The following is a 17,548-nucleotide window of genomic DNA, read 5'->3' as shown; positions in this document are numbered from 1 at the left end:
TTGGTTAGAATAAAAGCAGTTTTAAATTTTGGAAACAATATTATTAGCCCCCTTAAGCAATATGTTTTCTTTCAGAACAAGCTACTGTTATATGATGACTTGCCTAATTACCCTAACTTGCCTAATTAACCTAGTTATGGCACTTTAAGCTAAACACCAGTATTATGAAGTGATAAAACATCAAGTGTATTATGTTTAAAATGATTAAACATAGTAAAAACTTGAATTGGGTTAATGACAAGGTATGAAGGTTTATAAGAAAAGGTTAAAGTTAATTTTAAATTCTTTGATCACTATGATCTTTTAATAGATTATTCTAAAATGCTAAATATGGTCAACAGTTTTTTTCCCCCGCTATATAAACTATCATTACATAAATTATCATTACTGGGCATTATATTTTACTAACAAAAAACCACAATGTCACATTGTAATGTAAATAGAGTAAACAGAATAATAAAATGAAAGCAGTATTATAGGTTTATTTCACTGCTCCGCATGTGTGTGTCTTGTTTAGCATGAAGCCTTGGGCCCTCAGTATGAAGAGTTTCCGTCTTTGGAGACTGAATCGGTGACAGGCTGCACCAGTATGCAGAGACTTGGTGCCAAACTCGGGTGAGTCACAAACACACTCTCATTCTTCATAAAACACTTTAGTGTTGTCCCACTTAAAAAAAGGTTGTTATAAATTTTGTTCTGTTGTATTTTTATATTAAATATTTGTATTTATGTTACTGACTTTTGGCTGCACAGTAGCACAGTGGGTAGCATGTTCGCCTCACAGCAAGAGGGTTGCTGGTTCAAGCCTCGGCTGGGTCAGTTAGCGTTTCTGCGTGGAGTTTGCATGCTCTCCCCGTGTTCGTGTGGGTTTCCTCTGGGTGCTCTGGTTTCCCCCACAAGTCCAAAGACATGCGGTACAGGTGAATTGGGTAGGCTAAATTGTCCATAGTGTATGTGTGATTGAGAGTGTATCAGTGTTTCCCAGTTATGGGTTGCAGCTGGAAAGACATTCCGCTGTGGCGACCCCTGATGAATAAAGAGACTAAGCCGAAAAGAAAATGAGTGAATGAATTGCAGACTTTATGTAAGGTAGGCTAGTAGTTTCATCTTTAATACTGACATTTATAAAAAAAAAGTTATCCATTTTGAGGAAGCTATTCTGAAACTACTCTGCTAAAAAGTAGCTTTACAAGTAAGGGTATAAGCTTTAATGAGAGATGTTTTAGCTATTTGCTAGTTAAAACAATGAAATTATGATGTCAAAGACAAATATTTTATTGTATTCAAATATATCAGACTGGCAAGAGCTAAAGGGCAACAAATGTAAGATGCCTCGCTTAAACATTGCTTAAAACTTGTAGGATGTAGAGCAATACACAATTATCTTTACAAATGAAAAAGAATCAAAGTATTAAAATATTACAAAAATTATTTCATTCTAGATAAATTTAAAAGCCACTGCCTTCATGCCTTGTTTATCTCAGGGGGCTTTTTTTAGTTTATTCACGACAATTTGCTTTTGTCTAATGTTATTATTATCATTAGTATTATTTATTATATGCATATTTAAATTGTGTTTTATTAAAAACAAGCTTAGATTTGTCCACCTGTCAGGTTTTAGACCATATGAGGCAATAGCATGTGTGTTTGGATATAACTCAGTCTTTTGACCACTCTTTGTTATTATTGTTCATTTATTTGTTTGCTGGAAATAAGAACTGAATTTAGAAATAGTTTTAACACAAATCTTTGCGCTTAATAAGCGAAATTAATTATGTAGGCTAATGGGTGTCTTCAGTGGAGAGCATACAACACCATTTCCTTATCCACGAAATAGAGAAATTGAAAGTAAAGGCTGAATGAAGGCGCCTCATTATCCTCATGCTGCAGATGCTATTTAACTGTTTTCTTAACTGTTTTAAAGTGTTCAGTTTTTCCACTTACAAAGCCCACCACGTAAATAGCAAATGCACCATAGAGCGACTCATCTGACTCTTAAAGGGAATGGGAGATGAGACTCCGACTGGTTTAATCCCCAAACACACCTATAACTCTTTTCAAGAGTGCACACTAAGCTGATGATTGATAATAAAGTTAGTTTGGCGTGCTGTCCCGGGAGAGAGCCCTGAGCTTATAAGATCCTCGAGCCCTGGGCTCCCTCCCATTGCAAGGCGAGAGGGGAGTTTGAGCTCAGGTAGATCTCGATGACTCCCCCTCTTGCTTGTTGTAGCTAAGTGTCAGATATGGATGCTGAAAGGTGTACTCGGAGTTTAGCTAAAGTATTTGGATTAATTGTTTAGAATGTTTGTTTTTTAAAAATGTGGGAGGAAACCGGAGGACCCGGGGAAAACCCACGCGACCACGGGGAGAACGAGCAAACTCCGCACAGAAATGCCGTCTGGTTTGGAAAGGAATTAAACCAGGGGCATTTTTGCTGTGAGGCAACAGCGCTAATCGCTGGCCACCGTGACGCCCGTTTGAAAGGAGGGAAAGTACGGTTGGGTGGGGGGGTTTCTTCAAGACGAAGATATTGAGATAAGAAAAGTCTGGTTATTTATAGTGAGTTAAGGATCGTCTGATAGGAAGATCAGTCATTAGCTAAAGTTAGAACAGCTGTGAACAATCATAAGCACGTGATCCTCTCGAAATTTGTCTATAAATAAACTTCACTAAGAGAATAAGCTCAACCCTGTTAGACCAAGGGCTGCGGCGCAGAGCCTATTTTTCCAACCTAAAAATCGCAAAAGTAGATTCGGACAATGCTAATGCTTTTGCGCCCTACAGCCTCTCTGCCTAGATCGTTAAAATAGTCAGAACATTTTCTCAAAAAAAACTGACAGATTTTTTGTATTATATTATATTAAAGCTCTCACATAAGGTTAATTGCTAGTTGTTAGAGTACTTTATGGATTGAATTTCAACTTGAAAGATTGTATTGGCGTAATAACATAAAACAGTGAGATGTGTGATATACCTAATGATGGCTGTAGTGTACTACACTTTTTAAGGGCCATTTCCACATAACATGACTTTGTGTCTAAATTTGTCCAGTAAAACAATTGTCATGCCAAATTGCTACTGTAAACAGAAGCTCACAACGCTTGCCCCGCCTCCAAGTTTTCCACTGGAATTTAAAAATGCATTCTTTCTGTGTGAATGACACCTAGGGCCTACTCACACTATGCCATCCGTACCGTGCCCAGACCCGTTTCCCGGATCGTTTGAGAAGTGTGAGTGCGCTGAATCGGGCTCAAGCACGGTTCACTTGGCCGGCCCTGGCCCGGTTGGAAGAGGTGTGCCTGAGCGCGGATCACTTGGGCTTTGGAGCGGTACGCTTGTGTGTGAGTGCAAAACGCGCCAAAGCCCGAAACTGAAAGCGATATGTGACTTTTAAGGGGTTGTTTCATATGGATTTATTAATCATTCTTACTGTTCAGTGATCGCAAACTGCCGTCGTTTATTAAAGACGCAAACCCCTCACTGCACGTCAGCTGCGCGGCTTCAGCAGACCTCCTCATTCCTGCAGCATGAGAACTTTATGATTGTTTATAAGCGTCAAAAGTGGCGGATCTGTCCGGCGAAATATCTGACTGTGTGTCACCGCATCCCTAAGGACTGTTTGGCGAAATATTTGACTGCATGTCACTGCATAACAAACGACTGAAAGGATATAACTAGAGAAATCTCCACTGTGCTACTGGGTGAGAGCGTATGGCAAGCCGTTTTAGCATTTAAACCTTGTTCTGACTATCCATAAATATATTTAGAGAGATCTCTAATTATATTTTGACTAGTCATAATTATAATTCGACTAGTCAGATTGGAAATATCTGCAAATATATTATGATTAGTCATATTCCTCCATTGACTTCCATTGAAAAATATTTGCAGATATCTCTAAATGTGTTTTGACTAGTCACAATTGTAATTAGAGATATCTCCAAATGAATTTCGACTAGTCAAAAATCCAATTCAAGATATCTACAACTGTAATTCGACTATTAGTAAATTAATTAGAGATATCTTCAAATATATTTGTAAATATCTCTAAATATGAGGAATTAAAGATATCTCCAAATGTATTATGACTAGTAAAAACTCAGTTAGAGATATCTCTAATTACAATTGCTACTAGTCAAAATTCATTTGGAGATATCTCTAATTACAATTGTGACTAATCAAAACTCATTTAGAGATATCTGCAAATATTTTTCAATGGAAGTCTATGGAGGAATTTGACTAGTCATAATATATTTGCAGATATCTCCAATCTGATTTCGTACTAGTACAATTGTAATTGCAGATATCTCTAATTGTCATTCTGAGTAGTGGAATTATAATTATGACTAGTCAAAATATAATTAGAGATATCTCTAAATATATTTATGGAGTCAGAACAAAGATTTAAATGCTAAAAAGGCTTGCCATAGAGATCGCTTCTCACTAAACAGAGCAGCAGCGATGACGTAAGCGTGCCAAGGCCCGATATGGTGTGAGCGCGGGCCGTCGGGGGAGACGGGAGGGGGGACAAGCGTGCTTTGGCCCGGTTCGAGGCAACTGTACCTAGTGTAAGTACGGCCCTAAAGTCAAATTTTACACTGTAAGAAAGTGCTGTCTGCTTCAGATAGCAGGAATATAGCAACTGTCAAACTTAGGCAAGGCCCGGTATAGGATTCTGACGGTATGATAACATTGGATAAAAATATCATGGTATCACAAAATTGTGATTGCTGCTCTAAAATATGTTAAATGTCTGGGTGAAAACAAAAACAAAATTTCCCCGTTGCACAAAATATATTTGATTTTATAAAACGTTTAAAATATTTTGGAACAGTAAGCATAAAGAAATCTGCTATCTTCATTAGTTTAAAAAAACAGGTGTCTTTATAACTTGAAAAGGCATCTTTGGATATCTTTTTTCTTTAGATTTAATGTAAGTCTAAGCACGCTTGAATGTATGTGCCTAAGTGATTTGTTTTACAAATTTTGGGCTGCTGAAATACTGTTGTTACAAAAAAAAAAATTGTCTTTGATGATACTTAGAAAAACAACAAATTACATGTACGGCAGGAATGGTATGACAGAACATTTTAGCAGTTTCAAAGCCATGCTTTTTCAAACTGTGGTAAATCTTATTCTATATAGTCAGGCTACACTGCTGTTTGGTAGAAATAAAGTAGTAGCTACTGGAAAAAACACTACTAAAAAGGGCTAACTATTCCAGTACTCTAAGAATTACATGGTGCGAAACATTTTTTTATAAAGCCTTTAGTTTTATTTTTCATTCCTGTGCCACTGAAAATTTTGGCACATCACGTGAAAATCTGAACAACTGCCCTGACAGGACTTTTAAAGTAGTAAAAAAATCATCTTAAGCTGTGCTTGAGCTTTTAACTCACTGTCAAATAAGCAGATTAAGAAATGCCTAAATATAATAATTTAAACTAACACTGTTGCAAGATTTCTAAATTTTATCAGAAACATATTTGACACAATTGGGAAAAGTACTAATCAAATATCAGTACTTTTTTAAGGTATTGTATTGTAACATATTTTTAGAGTATCGTATGAAGTACCTTCACAACATTAGTCCATGGTTTCAAAGATCTTCCATGTTTTCATCTGATGCTTGTGTTCTGACTGTTTTTCCTGTGTGTGTGCTGCAGGTTTGTCTCAGGATTGATCCAGCGGGTGAAGGTGGAGGCGTTTGAACGCATGCTGTGGCGAGTCTGTAAAGGTTACACCATTCTCAGCTACGCAGAAGTGGACGAGAGCCTGGCTGATCTCGACACAGTAGGCAAACCTCTAAAAATATTATGTTTTCGATTGGCCATTCAAGTGATTTGGTTTATCAGAATGTGCCGCATGGTTCAATCACGTCTGTGTGTTTGTTTCACAGTTTCAGATGATGGCCTTCTGCCGCAGCGAGAGCGTGTTAATGTATTCAGATGGATGATTCGCTCTGTTTACAGAGGCTCTGTGTTGTGTTTGTGTGCTTCAGGGGGAGATCAGGAAGAATGTGGTGTTTCTCATCTCCTTTTGGGGCGATCAGATTGGGCAGAAGGTGCAAAAGATTTGTGACTGGTGAGTGAAGGCTTTAATGGAGACAGTATTCATCATATTTCAATTTTTAGAGGCTCAAACAAAACATGTTCTTGCAGAAACCTTTTGCTGTCAGATCATAGTCAACAATATGACAATATGTTAAAAAGTCATGAAAAAGTCATTTAAGTCTACTACAGAATTATTTAAATAAATTTCTGAGATGGGCATGGAGCGCTGTGAGCAGAGTGAGCTCAAGATAAAAAAAAAATCCAATACAGTCTGTGAGGAGACGCATGGTTTTAATGTTTACAAAGTTAAAATGCAAAAAGAAATATACAGTAAGTAATTTAATGCTGTGACATCTATGGCAGGCTATTCGTAATTTCATATAACAGGGTTCAACGCTAAGGACATTTTCTACTGGCCCGACTGGACCAGCAGTTTCTGGACCAGTCTCTGCGGAGAGATGCGGTGGGGAGGGGTGAGAAGGGTGCGCGACGATGCCTATTTGAGGACCGGGAGGGAGACGCGAGATTACCCGGAGATCATCACTCGTTTGCGGGCATCCGGAGACTCGCAAAACTTCCCACCATACTCATAATTCTCTCTTCATATGGCTGTAAGCCTATTACATATAAAACACTGTGATAACCGCACTCGGATCGCATCGCTTTCTCACTGTAATCGAACCGCTCCAGGGTTCGTTTCAATCGAGCCGAGACCACCTCATTCAAGCGATCTCGGAGCGATTACTTTGGCGCGGAACAGACGCGATTGCCCTGTTCACATATGTCAAACGAACCGCGCTAACTGGGCAAACGAGATACGTTCCGAAACAAAAGTGTAGGTGTGAAAGCACCCTTAATGTAAAGCCCTGAGCTCTCCCGACAAAAATGCTTGCTGCACACAAACAGGTTGGTTGTATCAGTGGCCCTCACAGCATCGTGGATAAAGTCATGCAACAAATCGTGGATCATGGAAACAGACACATACGACCCTTCATGAATGGCTAAATAAAGCATGTCGTGTGCTGTCTCACAGCTTGGCAGGTCTCTGGTTTACTCATATTAGTCTGTCATCGGAAAGCATGTGCAGTCATGAATAATTAAGCAGCAGGGTCTTCTCATAGAATAAGAAAACTCAGCCATGAGTAATATTGAGAAACCGACGCATCATCATCACTTCACAAGCAAAATTATTTTAAACCTGGAAGATGAAATTAGCTGACAAAAGCTCAAAATTATCCAGTTTTCCCCACAATTAAAGCTGACAGGTGCTAACATTGTCTTAAATGATGCTCAACACACACAAATCTGTTAAAGTCTCAAAAAAAGTACTCCAGGGTTTCTTAAACCTTTAATAAGTTTAAAAAAGCACAGTTTACCCACATTTTTCCTGCTTGTTTAAACTACTTATTTAAAAAGAGTTGAAACAACACAATTCTTAGGTTTTTTCAGGGACAACTTAATTGTTTATGTTAATATCATAATTATTAAGTTAACTTAATTGATTTGTGTTGGGAAAACATGAAGGGATTGTATGGAACCAAGCATTTTTTACAGTCCAAAAAGGTAAATGGCCCCATTATATATTCTCCCTCATGTGGATTTAAACCTGTATAAGTTTATCAAACAAAAGAAGATATTTTGAAGAATGCTGGCATGCAATGTTTGAATTCAACAGAAAAAAAACAAGTGAAGGGTGATTAAATGGTGACAGAATTTTCATTTTTGGGTGAACTATTCCTTTAAAGGTTGTTCAAGACAACACAGACTTTATACATTTTTTTAACTTGAAATATTTGTAAATGAATATTAACATGATAGTTGTAAAAGCTAAAAATAAATAAATAAGAACAATATTTAATATATTGTTTTGTAAAAAAAATATTTATTTACTTATTTTAAACAACATGAACACAAATAGTATTTTTATAAGTTTTTTTTTATCCCACGATTTTTTAGCATCATAAACACTGACCCAATTTATCAGTGACTCAAAAGTAGACTTACAGTTTTAAAATGGCACTAACTGTGCAAAACGGCAAAAACATTGAGACTTCCAATTGAAGTATAAGGTCTATTGACTATATATAATAACTGATATATATAGGAAGAGTTTAGATGCAAAAGCTGCTAAACGCCACTTCCGCCAAAAATGAGATAATGAGTGAATGCTTTAGGCACGTAGTACACCATCAACAAATAGATTTGCTTTTAATCATCTAAATCCTGTTTAGATGATAAATCCTACCTTGTATTTTATTTGCTAATTTAAAGCTATTTAAAAAAAAGATAATTATAATGGATAAAACTATACATTATTTATATTACTTTATAATACCTATAAATCTGATAAGCTCTTCATATTAATGGACTATATTCACAGATATTGGTGTTTCACAGTGTTTTTACACTACTGTATTTAAATCTACCAAGCTTAATTTACAGGATTTACAATGTTTACATTGTTCTACTTACATTAAATCTAAATCCCAAATATCAGAAATGACAACAGATTGTTAAGATTTAATTGTGTCAATTGTAAAATTATTGATTAATGCACTTACTTGACAGATTTCATTCATTCATTTTTCTTCTGCTTTTTCTATTATCACAGCGGAATGAACCACCAATTACTTGACAGATTTATATATTTTAAATTTTAGGTGGTTTTTGTAATGTTCTTTATGTTTGGTAAAATAATTTAATTGCATCTTTAGTGATTTTGAACTAATTACACTGTCTTGTTTCAGTTGGTGGATTTAGAGGGTTTTGCAAAAAAAGCACTTATGCATTTAGCTGGTTTTGATGCAAAAGAAAATTTACCTTGTTAAAAAACAAAGAATTGTCTAAAGTGACATTTGAAGTGCCATCTTTAATTTTCAATGAAAATTAGCATTTTTCTTAGACTTCTATGTTTATGTTGGGTTTTTTCATTTCTAAGACCTTTAAAAGAGTGTATTCTTCACCATAAACTTGAAATTACTGAACCTAAAGACAGGATTTAATAATTTTTTAAGGAAATTTCAAACGGCTTTTAGGCATTGTTGCATCTGAACTCTTTATATATTTAGTAAGTAATTTAATAACTTAGTTCTAATAACTGATTTTGTCATTTTTGTCATGAAGATAGTATATTATATTTTACTAGATATTTTTAAGATGCTAGTGTTCAGCTTAAAGTGACATTTAAAAGCTTATAGGTTAATTAGGTGAACTAGGGTAATTAGGCAAGCTATTGTACAGGGTGATTCAAAAAGAATAACACAGCTTTGAAAATCTGTATTTAATCATACATGGATGGAGAAACATGATAAAACCTTGGGTAATTAATCAATTTGAAGAGTACTTAAAGTTTTTTTCAGTAGAAAACAAGTTTATAGCTGTTCAATATGACCCCTCCTGACACTCGAGTGACATCAGCCCCATACGCAAACTTGTTCCACACTCTCTGTAGTATCTTGGGCATTAAAGTTTGGATAGCTGCTGGTATTCATTCTTTTAGTTCCTCATTGTAAAACTTCATACCTTCCTTAAATCGGGGGCTAATAAAATTGACTTTAAAATGTTTTTTTGTTTTTCTGGTCAAAAAAATATATCAGAAATACTGTGATAATCTCATTGCTTAAACATCATTTGGAAAATATATTTGGGAAAAATAATTCACAGGAGGACTAATAATTCTCACTTTAATTGTATATATCATAGAAAACAGCAGTCACATTTGTTTTTTTTTTTGTTTGTTTTTTTGTATCATTTTTGCAGTTACCACTGTCATATTTACCCTCATCCCGAGACAGACGAGGAAAGAGCCGATGTTATGGACAGCCTGAGAACACGCATTCAAGACTTGCACAATGTACGTCTTCTGCTTTCCTCAGCAGCTTTAGTGCCTCCTTGGGGAGCTTTTTGTTATTGAACTCTGCTATTGGTTTGTCCTCAGCTAAATAATGCTGACATTATCAAATTCACTAGAGAAACCGCTTAATCATGTGAGCCTGCGCTGTCATAATTAAATGTTAATGAAGCTGTCTTTGGTTAGGTTTTGCACCGCACTGAGGATTACTTGAAGCAGGTCTTGCATAAAGCTTCAGAGTCAGCCCAGTCTTGGGTTCTGCAGGTGAAGAAGATGAAGGCCATTTATCACATCCTCAACCTCTGCAGCTTCGATGTCACAAATAAGTGTCTCATTGCTGAAGTGTGGTGTCCTGTCAGTGACCTGGCCAACCTGCGGCGGGCGCTCGAGGAGGGGTCGGTGAGTAACAGGGGTATAGATTTTAAACTAATTACTGATGTAGCAGAAGCCATTGGGAAGGATTGATGTGCCTACAAGAGCATGGGGTTTCAGTCTTTTTGATGACACAGACTACCTGTATAGTTTAAAATGTAACTTATTCTGTGAATTTTTTTTAAAATAAATATGTATATATATATATATATATGAGCAATATATATATATGAGCAATATCACACGAGTAGCAGTGCGATATGGTTGTATATCGGCACTGGTGGGAGGCCGCAGTAGTGCCCCCACCAGTGCTGTACTATTTTCCACAAAATAATTTGCATATTTTATTCAAATTTAATATTGATTGTAATCTAATTTTGTTAATTAGTTTGTTTGTTTTTTTATCAAATTTTATTCATACATTTATTTAAATCAATTATTTGATCATTTCTTTCCTATTTGATATGTTTATTGTATTGAAATTATTATAATAATTTTATTTATTTTAAACATTTTTACACTGTTTATCTTAAAGAAAATACTTTAAATATTATTTTGCCTTTGTTATTCTATTACTTTAATTCTTTATTAATTATCTTTTTTAAAGGGTATGTATGCTGCCCTTAAGGGATAGTTCACTGAAATATGAAAGATTTCTCACCATTTAATCAAATAAAAGTGTTTCCAAACTTTTTGGAATTTTTTTAATCCTCTGTTAAACACAAAACAAGATATTCTGAAGAATGTTGGGGAAAAACCGCCAGTGAGATCCATAGTAGAAAGAAACACAATTTTTTTCTAAGAATCTTCAGTATATCGTCTTTTTTGCTTAACAAATGAATGAAGATGAATAAACAATGTCAATTTTCATTATTGAGTGAACTGTCTCTTTAATATCCTAAACTTGATCGATTTATTTGTACATTAAAAATATGTTTGTCTGTAAAATGCATATTACTGTGCATAAAATTACATTTTACTAAGTTGCTTTTAACAGTTTAAGGGCCTTATCATACACCCGGCGCAATGCGGCACAAGGCGCAACGCAATCGTTTTTTGCTAGTTTCAGCTTGGTGCAAGAGTTATTTTGACGTTTTGCGTCACGCTGTTTAAATAGCAAATGCATGTGCGCTCATATGTGTGCTCATATAAGCGTTCTGGTCTAAAAAAAGAAGGCGTATTGAAGCGCATTGCTGGCGCGTTGCTATTTTGAGGAGAAGGGTCAAATAGATCTGATCAAAGCTGGTCTATTGTCCAGCGCAGAGCGCGTTAGTTGTGCGCCTCGCTTACACATTGCTTAATACAGACAGGGTGTACACCAATACGCAAATATCTTTACAAATGAAATGTAATTAAAATATTAGGGATATATATAGGATATAAATATAAAGGATTAAAATATTACAAAACATATTATTTTCTAGCCTACATAAATATAAAAACCACACTTTCATGCCTTCTTCATCTCGGGAGGCTTTTTCAATTTATTCATAACTATTTGCTTTTGTATAATGTTATTATAATTAGCAGTATTATTTATTATATCCATATTTATATTTGTTTTATTAAAAAACAAGCTTAGATTTGCCCACCTGTCAGGTTTTAGACCATATGGGGCACAGCATGTGTTTTAGGATATAACTCAGTTGTTTAAACACACTTCGTTATTGTTGTTCATTTATTCGTTTGCTGGAAATTTGAACTGAATTTAGAACTAGTTTTGAAACAAATGTTTAAAGCTTTAAGCTTATAAAACAAAATTATTTATTCATAGGCTAATTGATGTCTGGCCAACGAGGTTTCCTTATCCATGAGAGCAAAAGTGAAAGTAGATAATGAGAAGGCCCTATCTCTCTTTCTCGCGCTGTAGATGCTCTGTTTAACTGTTTTCTTGCTAGTGTAGGGTTCAGTTTTTCCACTTACAACGTCTGTCATGTAAATAGAAAATGCGTTTTGGCGCAACGCAACTGACTCTTAAAGGGAATGGGAGATGAGACTCTGATTCAAAGCACACCTATAACTCATTAAGAAAATAAGCTCAACCCTTTTAGACCATGCGTCGAGGTCCAAAGGGGATTTTTCCATCCTTAAATTAGCAAAAGTGGATTCTGACACGCCCTAATTGCTTTTGCGCTCTGTGCTTTGCACTTTGCGCATGGATCGTCAAAATAGAGCCCCATAGATATATACACTAGATGTTGCCTGGCCTATCGTTGTCTATTGGACGGAATGCGTCAATAGCGCCGCCATCTTGCTACAGGGTAGCGCTCCTTTGAAATGAATGCGGGATCAAGGTACAGTGGAGGACTGTGGCCATCCAAAGCCAGAGATATACACATATACACATGTATCTGTGATGGGGAATTTTCCTGGATGTTAGTGTGTAATTTTTTTTTTTCTAATTACGAAAATTATAATTTTACATCACTTTTCTACATTGATGGATCAGTGGCCGCACGGGCATTCCTGACAAAAAGCTTGTGTTTGTGTGTACAGAAATGTACTATTCACCCTCCCTGTTAAATTTGATCTAATCATGTCCTGAAACACAGCTCCTCTCCTGCTTTCACTTCTCATACTGATGGAGGGAGTGATTCGTTTGTGAATGAATCCCCCGAACGACTCTTTCGCTAGCCGACAATAATACAGGTTTCTGGCAGCACAGCATCTCGTTGTCATATTTCTTTTGCATTGTTTGCTGATTTTATTCAACAAAACTAGCATAAGCCGAGTGTTTAGTGCTAGTTGGAGCTGCTTTGGCGTATGGTGAATGCAGTAGTGACTGTATTATCATCAATAATGTTACCTGATTAGCACAAAAGTTTAGAACATACAAAAACAGAAAAAACTTAATATTACCTATGAAATGTTCTGCCTTTGTGCTTTGTTTTCTTTGTTTCCTCGTTACTACACCCGTAAACAGCGCTAAATTCCCGCATCTTCACGTAATAACACTGTCTTGACTAGTGCGGATGAATGACATTTGTCCTGGGAGCACTGTACCAATGTGGCGGCGCTATTGACGCATGCTCAGGGTCCCTATGCTAGTGTATATATCTATGATAGAGCCCTAAATGTTAAATGTTAAACTGTTCTGACCAGCAGGTGTCAGCAATGTGTAGCATAACGATTGAATGTTTTTCCAAAGCAGATGACTCTATTGGTTCATAGTTTTTTAAAAAGCTTATTAGTGTCTCCCATCATTAGCTGTAACTGAAGCCTGTTTTACCTTTCTTGATAGAGAAAAGGAGATGCCACAGTCCCATCTTTTGTGAACCGTATCCCGAGCAGCGACACTCCACCAACACTTTTAAGGAGCAACAAGTTTACCTCAGGCTTTCAGAGTATAGTGGAAGCCTATGGAGTGGGTGACTACAGAGAGGTCAGCCCAGGTGAGTGCAACAGTTATTAACAGCTGGATAAACTGGAAAAACAAAGCAATGCTTTAAAACTATATGAATGTATTTTTCATATAAACAAGCTTATAATAGCAACTAGTAGCTGTCAGGCTCAATAAAAATGAACTATAAACCTGCTTTCTGTTTGAACAGTGTCAGTTTTCAAGGGATAGTTCACCCAAAAACACAAATCTGTCATTATATACTCAAGATACACGTATTCCAAACCTGTTTGTGTTACTTTCTTCTGTTGAGCACAAAAGAAGATATATTGAAGAATGTTAGGAACGGTTTGCCATTATGTTTTGTAGGATTTTTTTCCACATATCATGGATGTCAATAGCTACTGGTTTTCAACATTCTTTAAAATATCATGTTTTGCGTTTAACAGACAAAAGAAAGACACTTGAGTGTTAGTAAATCTTTGGACAAACTATCCCTTTCGGTATCACATGATATTTCAGAAATCATCCTAATGTTATTATCAATTTAATGTGTTCCTGCTGAATAGAAGTATTCTTTTTTTTTTAAAGTCATACCGACCCTAAACCTTTTAACAGTAGTTTAGAATGTTTGGAACAGTGTTACAGTTCGGGTTCATTTTGTGATCATTTATTTGTTGCTTCTTTCACAGCTCCGTTTACCATTATCACTTTTCCCTTCCTGTTTGCGGTCATGTTCGGAGATCTTGGTCATGGATCAGTCTTGACGCTCTTTGCTTTGTGGATGGTGTTAACTGAGAAAGATCACACAAGGAGACGACCAGGAAATGAGGTCAGATCATAAACTGTAAAAAAAACAAAAAAACAGGAGTAGATTATGTAACGTCACCTGTAGCTTTCTGAAGAGTGCAAATTAACCTTCCGCTCCACGTTAAGCTTGCAGAAATTTAACGCTTAATATACATTAAGAGTTGTACAAAAAATGCTATGTACTATAATATAAGCTATATACACAAACCATTTTTGTAACAGTCTGTAGACACCTTTATTTCTTGCTTTAAGGTTGGGCATTTTAACATGTGAGTCTATGGGGATTTTCTCCCATTTGGAGCCAGCCTCTAGTGGCCGGTCGATGAATTGCATTGTCAGTTCTTTCATAATTGCCTCAGGAGGGACAGTGGGATGATGGTTTTTTTTACTTAAAGGAACAGTTAGCTAAAAAAGAGAATTGACCATTTACTCACCCTCATGGTTTTGTTTTTGCTGAACAAGAAAGAAGATATTTTGACAAATGTTGCAATTGACAGTAGGAAAAAAGTACTAAGGAAGATCATTTCTACATGTTTTTTTAAACATTCTTTAATATATCTACTTTTGTATTACAGCACATTCATATATACTGACTTTACTCTTTATGTATTGAAAGCACAAAACAAATACATTTTGTAATCTATTTCCACTTTGACTTTTAACACCTTTTTATGTCTGTTCAGATCCGGATGACCTTATTTGACGGGCGGTACATCATACTGATGATGGGCTTGTTCTCCATATACACTGGGCTCATTTATAATGACTGTTTCTCCAAATCCCTCAACATCTTTGGCTCAGCATGGAGCGTCAAGGCCATGTTCACAGAACAAGAGTGGACGTAAGACAAGATTCAGTTATCTAATATAACTACTTTTTTTTCTACTAAAACATTTACATTTGTTTGTGATGTGTGACTATAAAAACTACTTTTCAAAGTTTATTTTGATGTTGTTTCACATTTATGGTAACATTATCTGATTGGATTATGTTTGGATTATATTTAGATCAGGGTTTTTCAAAGTCTAATACAGTGGGCCTCCCTTTTGACAACTTATCCATTGGTGCCCCCCTCCTCCCAAACACGCACGCACACACGCTCGCACACGCACACACACACACACACACACACACACACACACACAAAAATCTCGAGGTTTTCCTGCTACCTCATAATGCTTGGTTTCAAGGTGTCGCCGAAGTTTAGCGGGTCTCATGCTGTCATTAGCCAAAATATCTTGACAAACCACACATAAAGGTCGTGGTTCATCAGCTGGTCCTGTCCACGTAAATCCTAAACTCAAATACTGATCATCATATCGTCGTCTTTTGGGTTTAAGCCCTGAACTTGAAAGCTTTGAATCGGGGGGTCTCAGAAACCGATCCATTGTATTAGCAGCATAGACTGTAAATTAGCAGGCATATACCTGTATTGGCAGGCTTGCCAAACAGAAGCGAATTCACAGCTATGGCCTTCTGGGTAAAAAAGGTTTTGTTATTTTTGACGTATTATTTTTTTTTTAGCTTTGTTTAATTAAAACGTTTAAACATAATAAAAATACACATAATAATTAAACTTAATAATTATATTTGTATTATATATTTTCTCCCCTGGGGGGCGCCAGAGCATGTCAGGGGAGGCGCGCCTCACACTTTGAAAACCCCTGATTTAGATTAATTTTGTGCTTACCCTTAGTTGATGTCACATATAGAGAAGTAGGATAATGTTATAATATTTTGACAGACGCTAAGAACACATGCAAACTAGAAAAGGTCATCCGACCTAGACCATTGTCTACCCTCTTTTTCTCTAAAATAATATTAAAACCATAGTGATATCTAATTTAAATGTTAGTCAGTGCAGATTTCTTTAGCTTTTGTGCTTGTTCTGTCTCTGATTTGAATTGTGTAACAAATACTTTTTATAGTCATATAATTATTTTAGATTGTGAAAAATGTATGCTACATACCAGTCTAAAAATTATTAGGAAAATCTTTAATGTCTGTTAACTTGCATGATTACATTTTTAAAACATATTTAATGCCCCATTGTTGCTCTCTGAGGGTTTCTCTGGACCTCAGTTTGGGATCCTACTATACACATAAGCTGCGTCCCAAATCGCGTACTTATGCACTATTCTACGCCATTTTGTAGTATAAATAGTGTAAGTAGTGTGTTCACACTGAAAACTCTTAAAATAATAAGTGCACTTTAATTACCTGGATGATGCACTCATTCAGCCAGTAAAATGAAGTGTGTAATGATGGACACTTCACACACTCAACGACCGCAGGTTTGCTTACGTAGCGGAAGGGGCGGAGCTATCGGACGCACATGTTAAATAACTTTATTAATTTTGGATAGTGAAAGCAAAATTCTACTACGAGAGTGATTATAGCGCCTCCCGATGGTGAATGCGGCAATACTCACGGCAGGTATTATTTGATAATTCGGTCGTTTATTTCACTGATTTGGCAAACGTCATCAGGGAAACGGTTTTAATTTCCGCTTAGTAAAAAACATTTTTTTTGCCATTTGGGACACCACTACATACATATACTATCCTGTTGAGTGTGTAAGTGCATAAGTACATAGTGCATGAGTGCATAGTGTATAGTGTGCCATTTGGGACACAGCTATAAAAACCAAAGTATATTTTGGTCTTTTGGGCTTTAGACTTAAAGAAATAGCGTCACCAACTGGTAGCATAAATTATGGCACTTAAAACTGGCTTCACGCTAGCACTTTTGATAGACACCTAGGTCATTTGTTGCCAGAATTTGTTGTATTTAAATTAATTGAGCACTTTTAATCTGAACTGGGCTGCAAATCATTCTCTAATATTAGTCTGACTCATAAAATTCTGGGATAGTAAATTTATTATGTGAGATCAGTTGTGCTAAATCACAGAAGTGAGCGGCTAAATTGTGAACAAATTGGTCAATTCAATTCAATTTATTTATAAAGCACTTTAAAACAACACAGTTGACCAATGTGCTGACAACAAAGAGTAAAACAAACTTTAAAATACAAATAAATAAACATAAAATGTCAACATCTCACACTGTACTAAAAGCCAAATTGAACAGGTGGGTTTTAAGAAGGGATTTAAAAACAGTGAT

General features: G+C 36.0%; 1 protein-coding gene across 11 annotated transcripts in view; it reads left to right on the top strand.

The window, feature by feature from the left end:
- Positions 1–17,548, top strand: part of atp6v0a2a (ATPase H+ transporting V0 subunit a2a) — a 44,606-nt gene that overhangs the window by 13,283 nt on the left and 13,775 nt on the right. For all 11 annotated transcript variants that reach the window (XR_012386115.1, XR_012386116.1, XR_012386114.1 and 8 more), the window contains 8 exons: positions 518–615; positions 5,667–5,793; positions 6,002–6,084; positions 9,813–9,906; positions 10,090–10,302; positions 13,517–13,667; positions 14,308–14,447; positions 15,109–15,266. Coding sequence is in view for 6 of the 11 variants with exons in the window: in XM_073914410.1 (XP_073770511.1) it covers positions 518–615; positions 5,667–5,793; positions 6,002–6,084; positions 9,813–9,906; positions 10,090–10,302; positions 13,517–13,667; positions 14,308–14,447; positions 15,109–15,266 (1,064 nt within the window). In the remaining 5 variants the exon portion in view is untranslated. The remainder of the gene's footprint in view (positions 1–517; positions 616–5,666; positions 5,794–6,001; positions 6,085–9,812; positions 9,907–10,089; positions 10,303–13,516; positions 13,668–14,307; positions 14,448–15,108; positions 15,267–17,548) is intronic.

Source organism: Danio rerio, chromosome 10, assembly GCF_049306965.1.
Source record: "Danio rerio strain Tuebingen ecotype United States chromosome 10, GRCz12tu, whole genome shotgun sequence".
NCBI lineage: Eukaryota > Metazoa > Chordata > Actinopteri > Cypriniformes > Danionidae > Danio > Danio rerio.
Note: the sequence above shows the minus strand (reverse complement) of the source record. Positions and strands in the feature narration are given on the sequence as shown.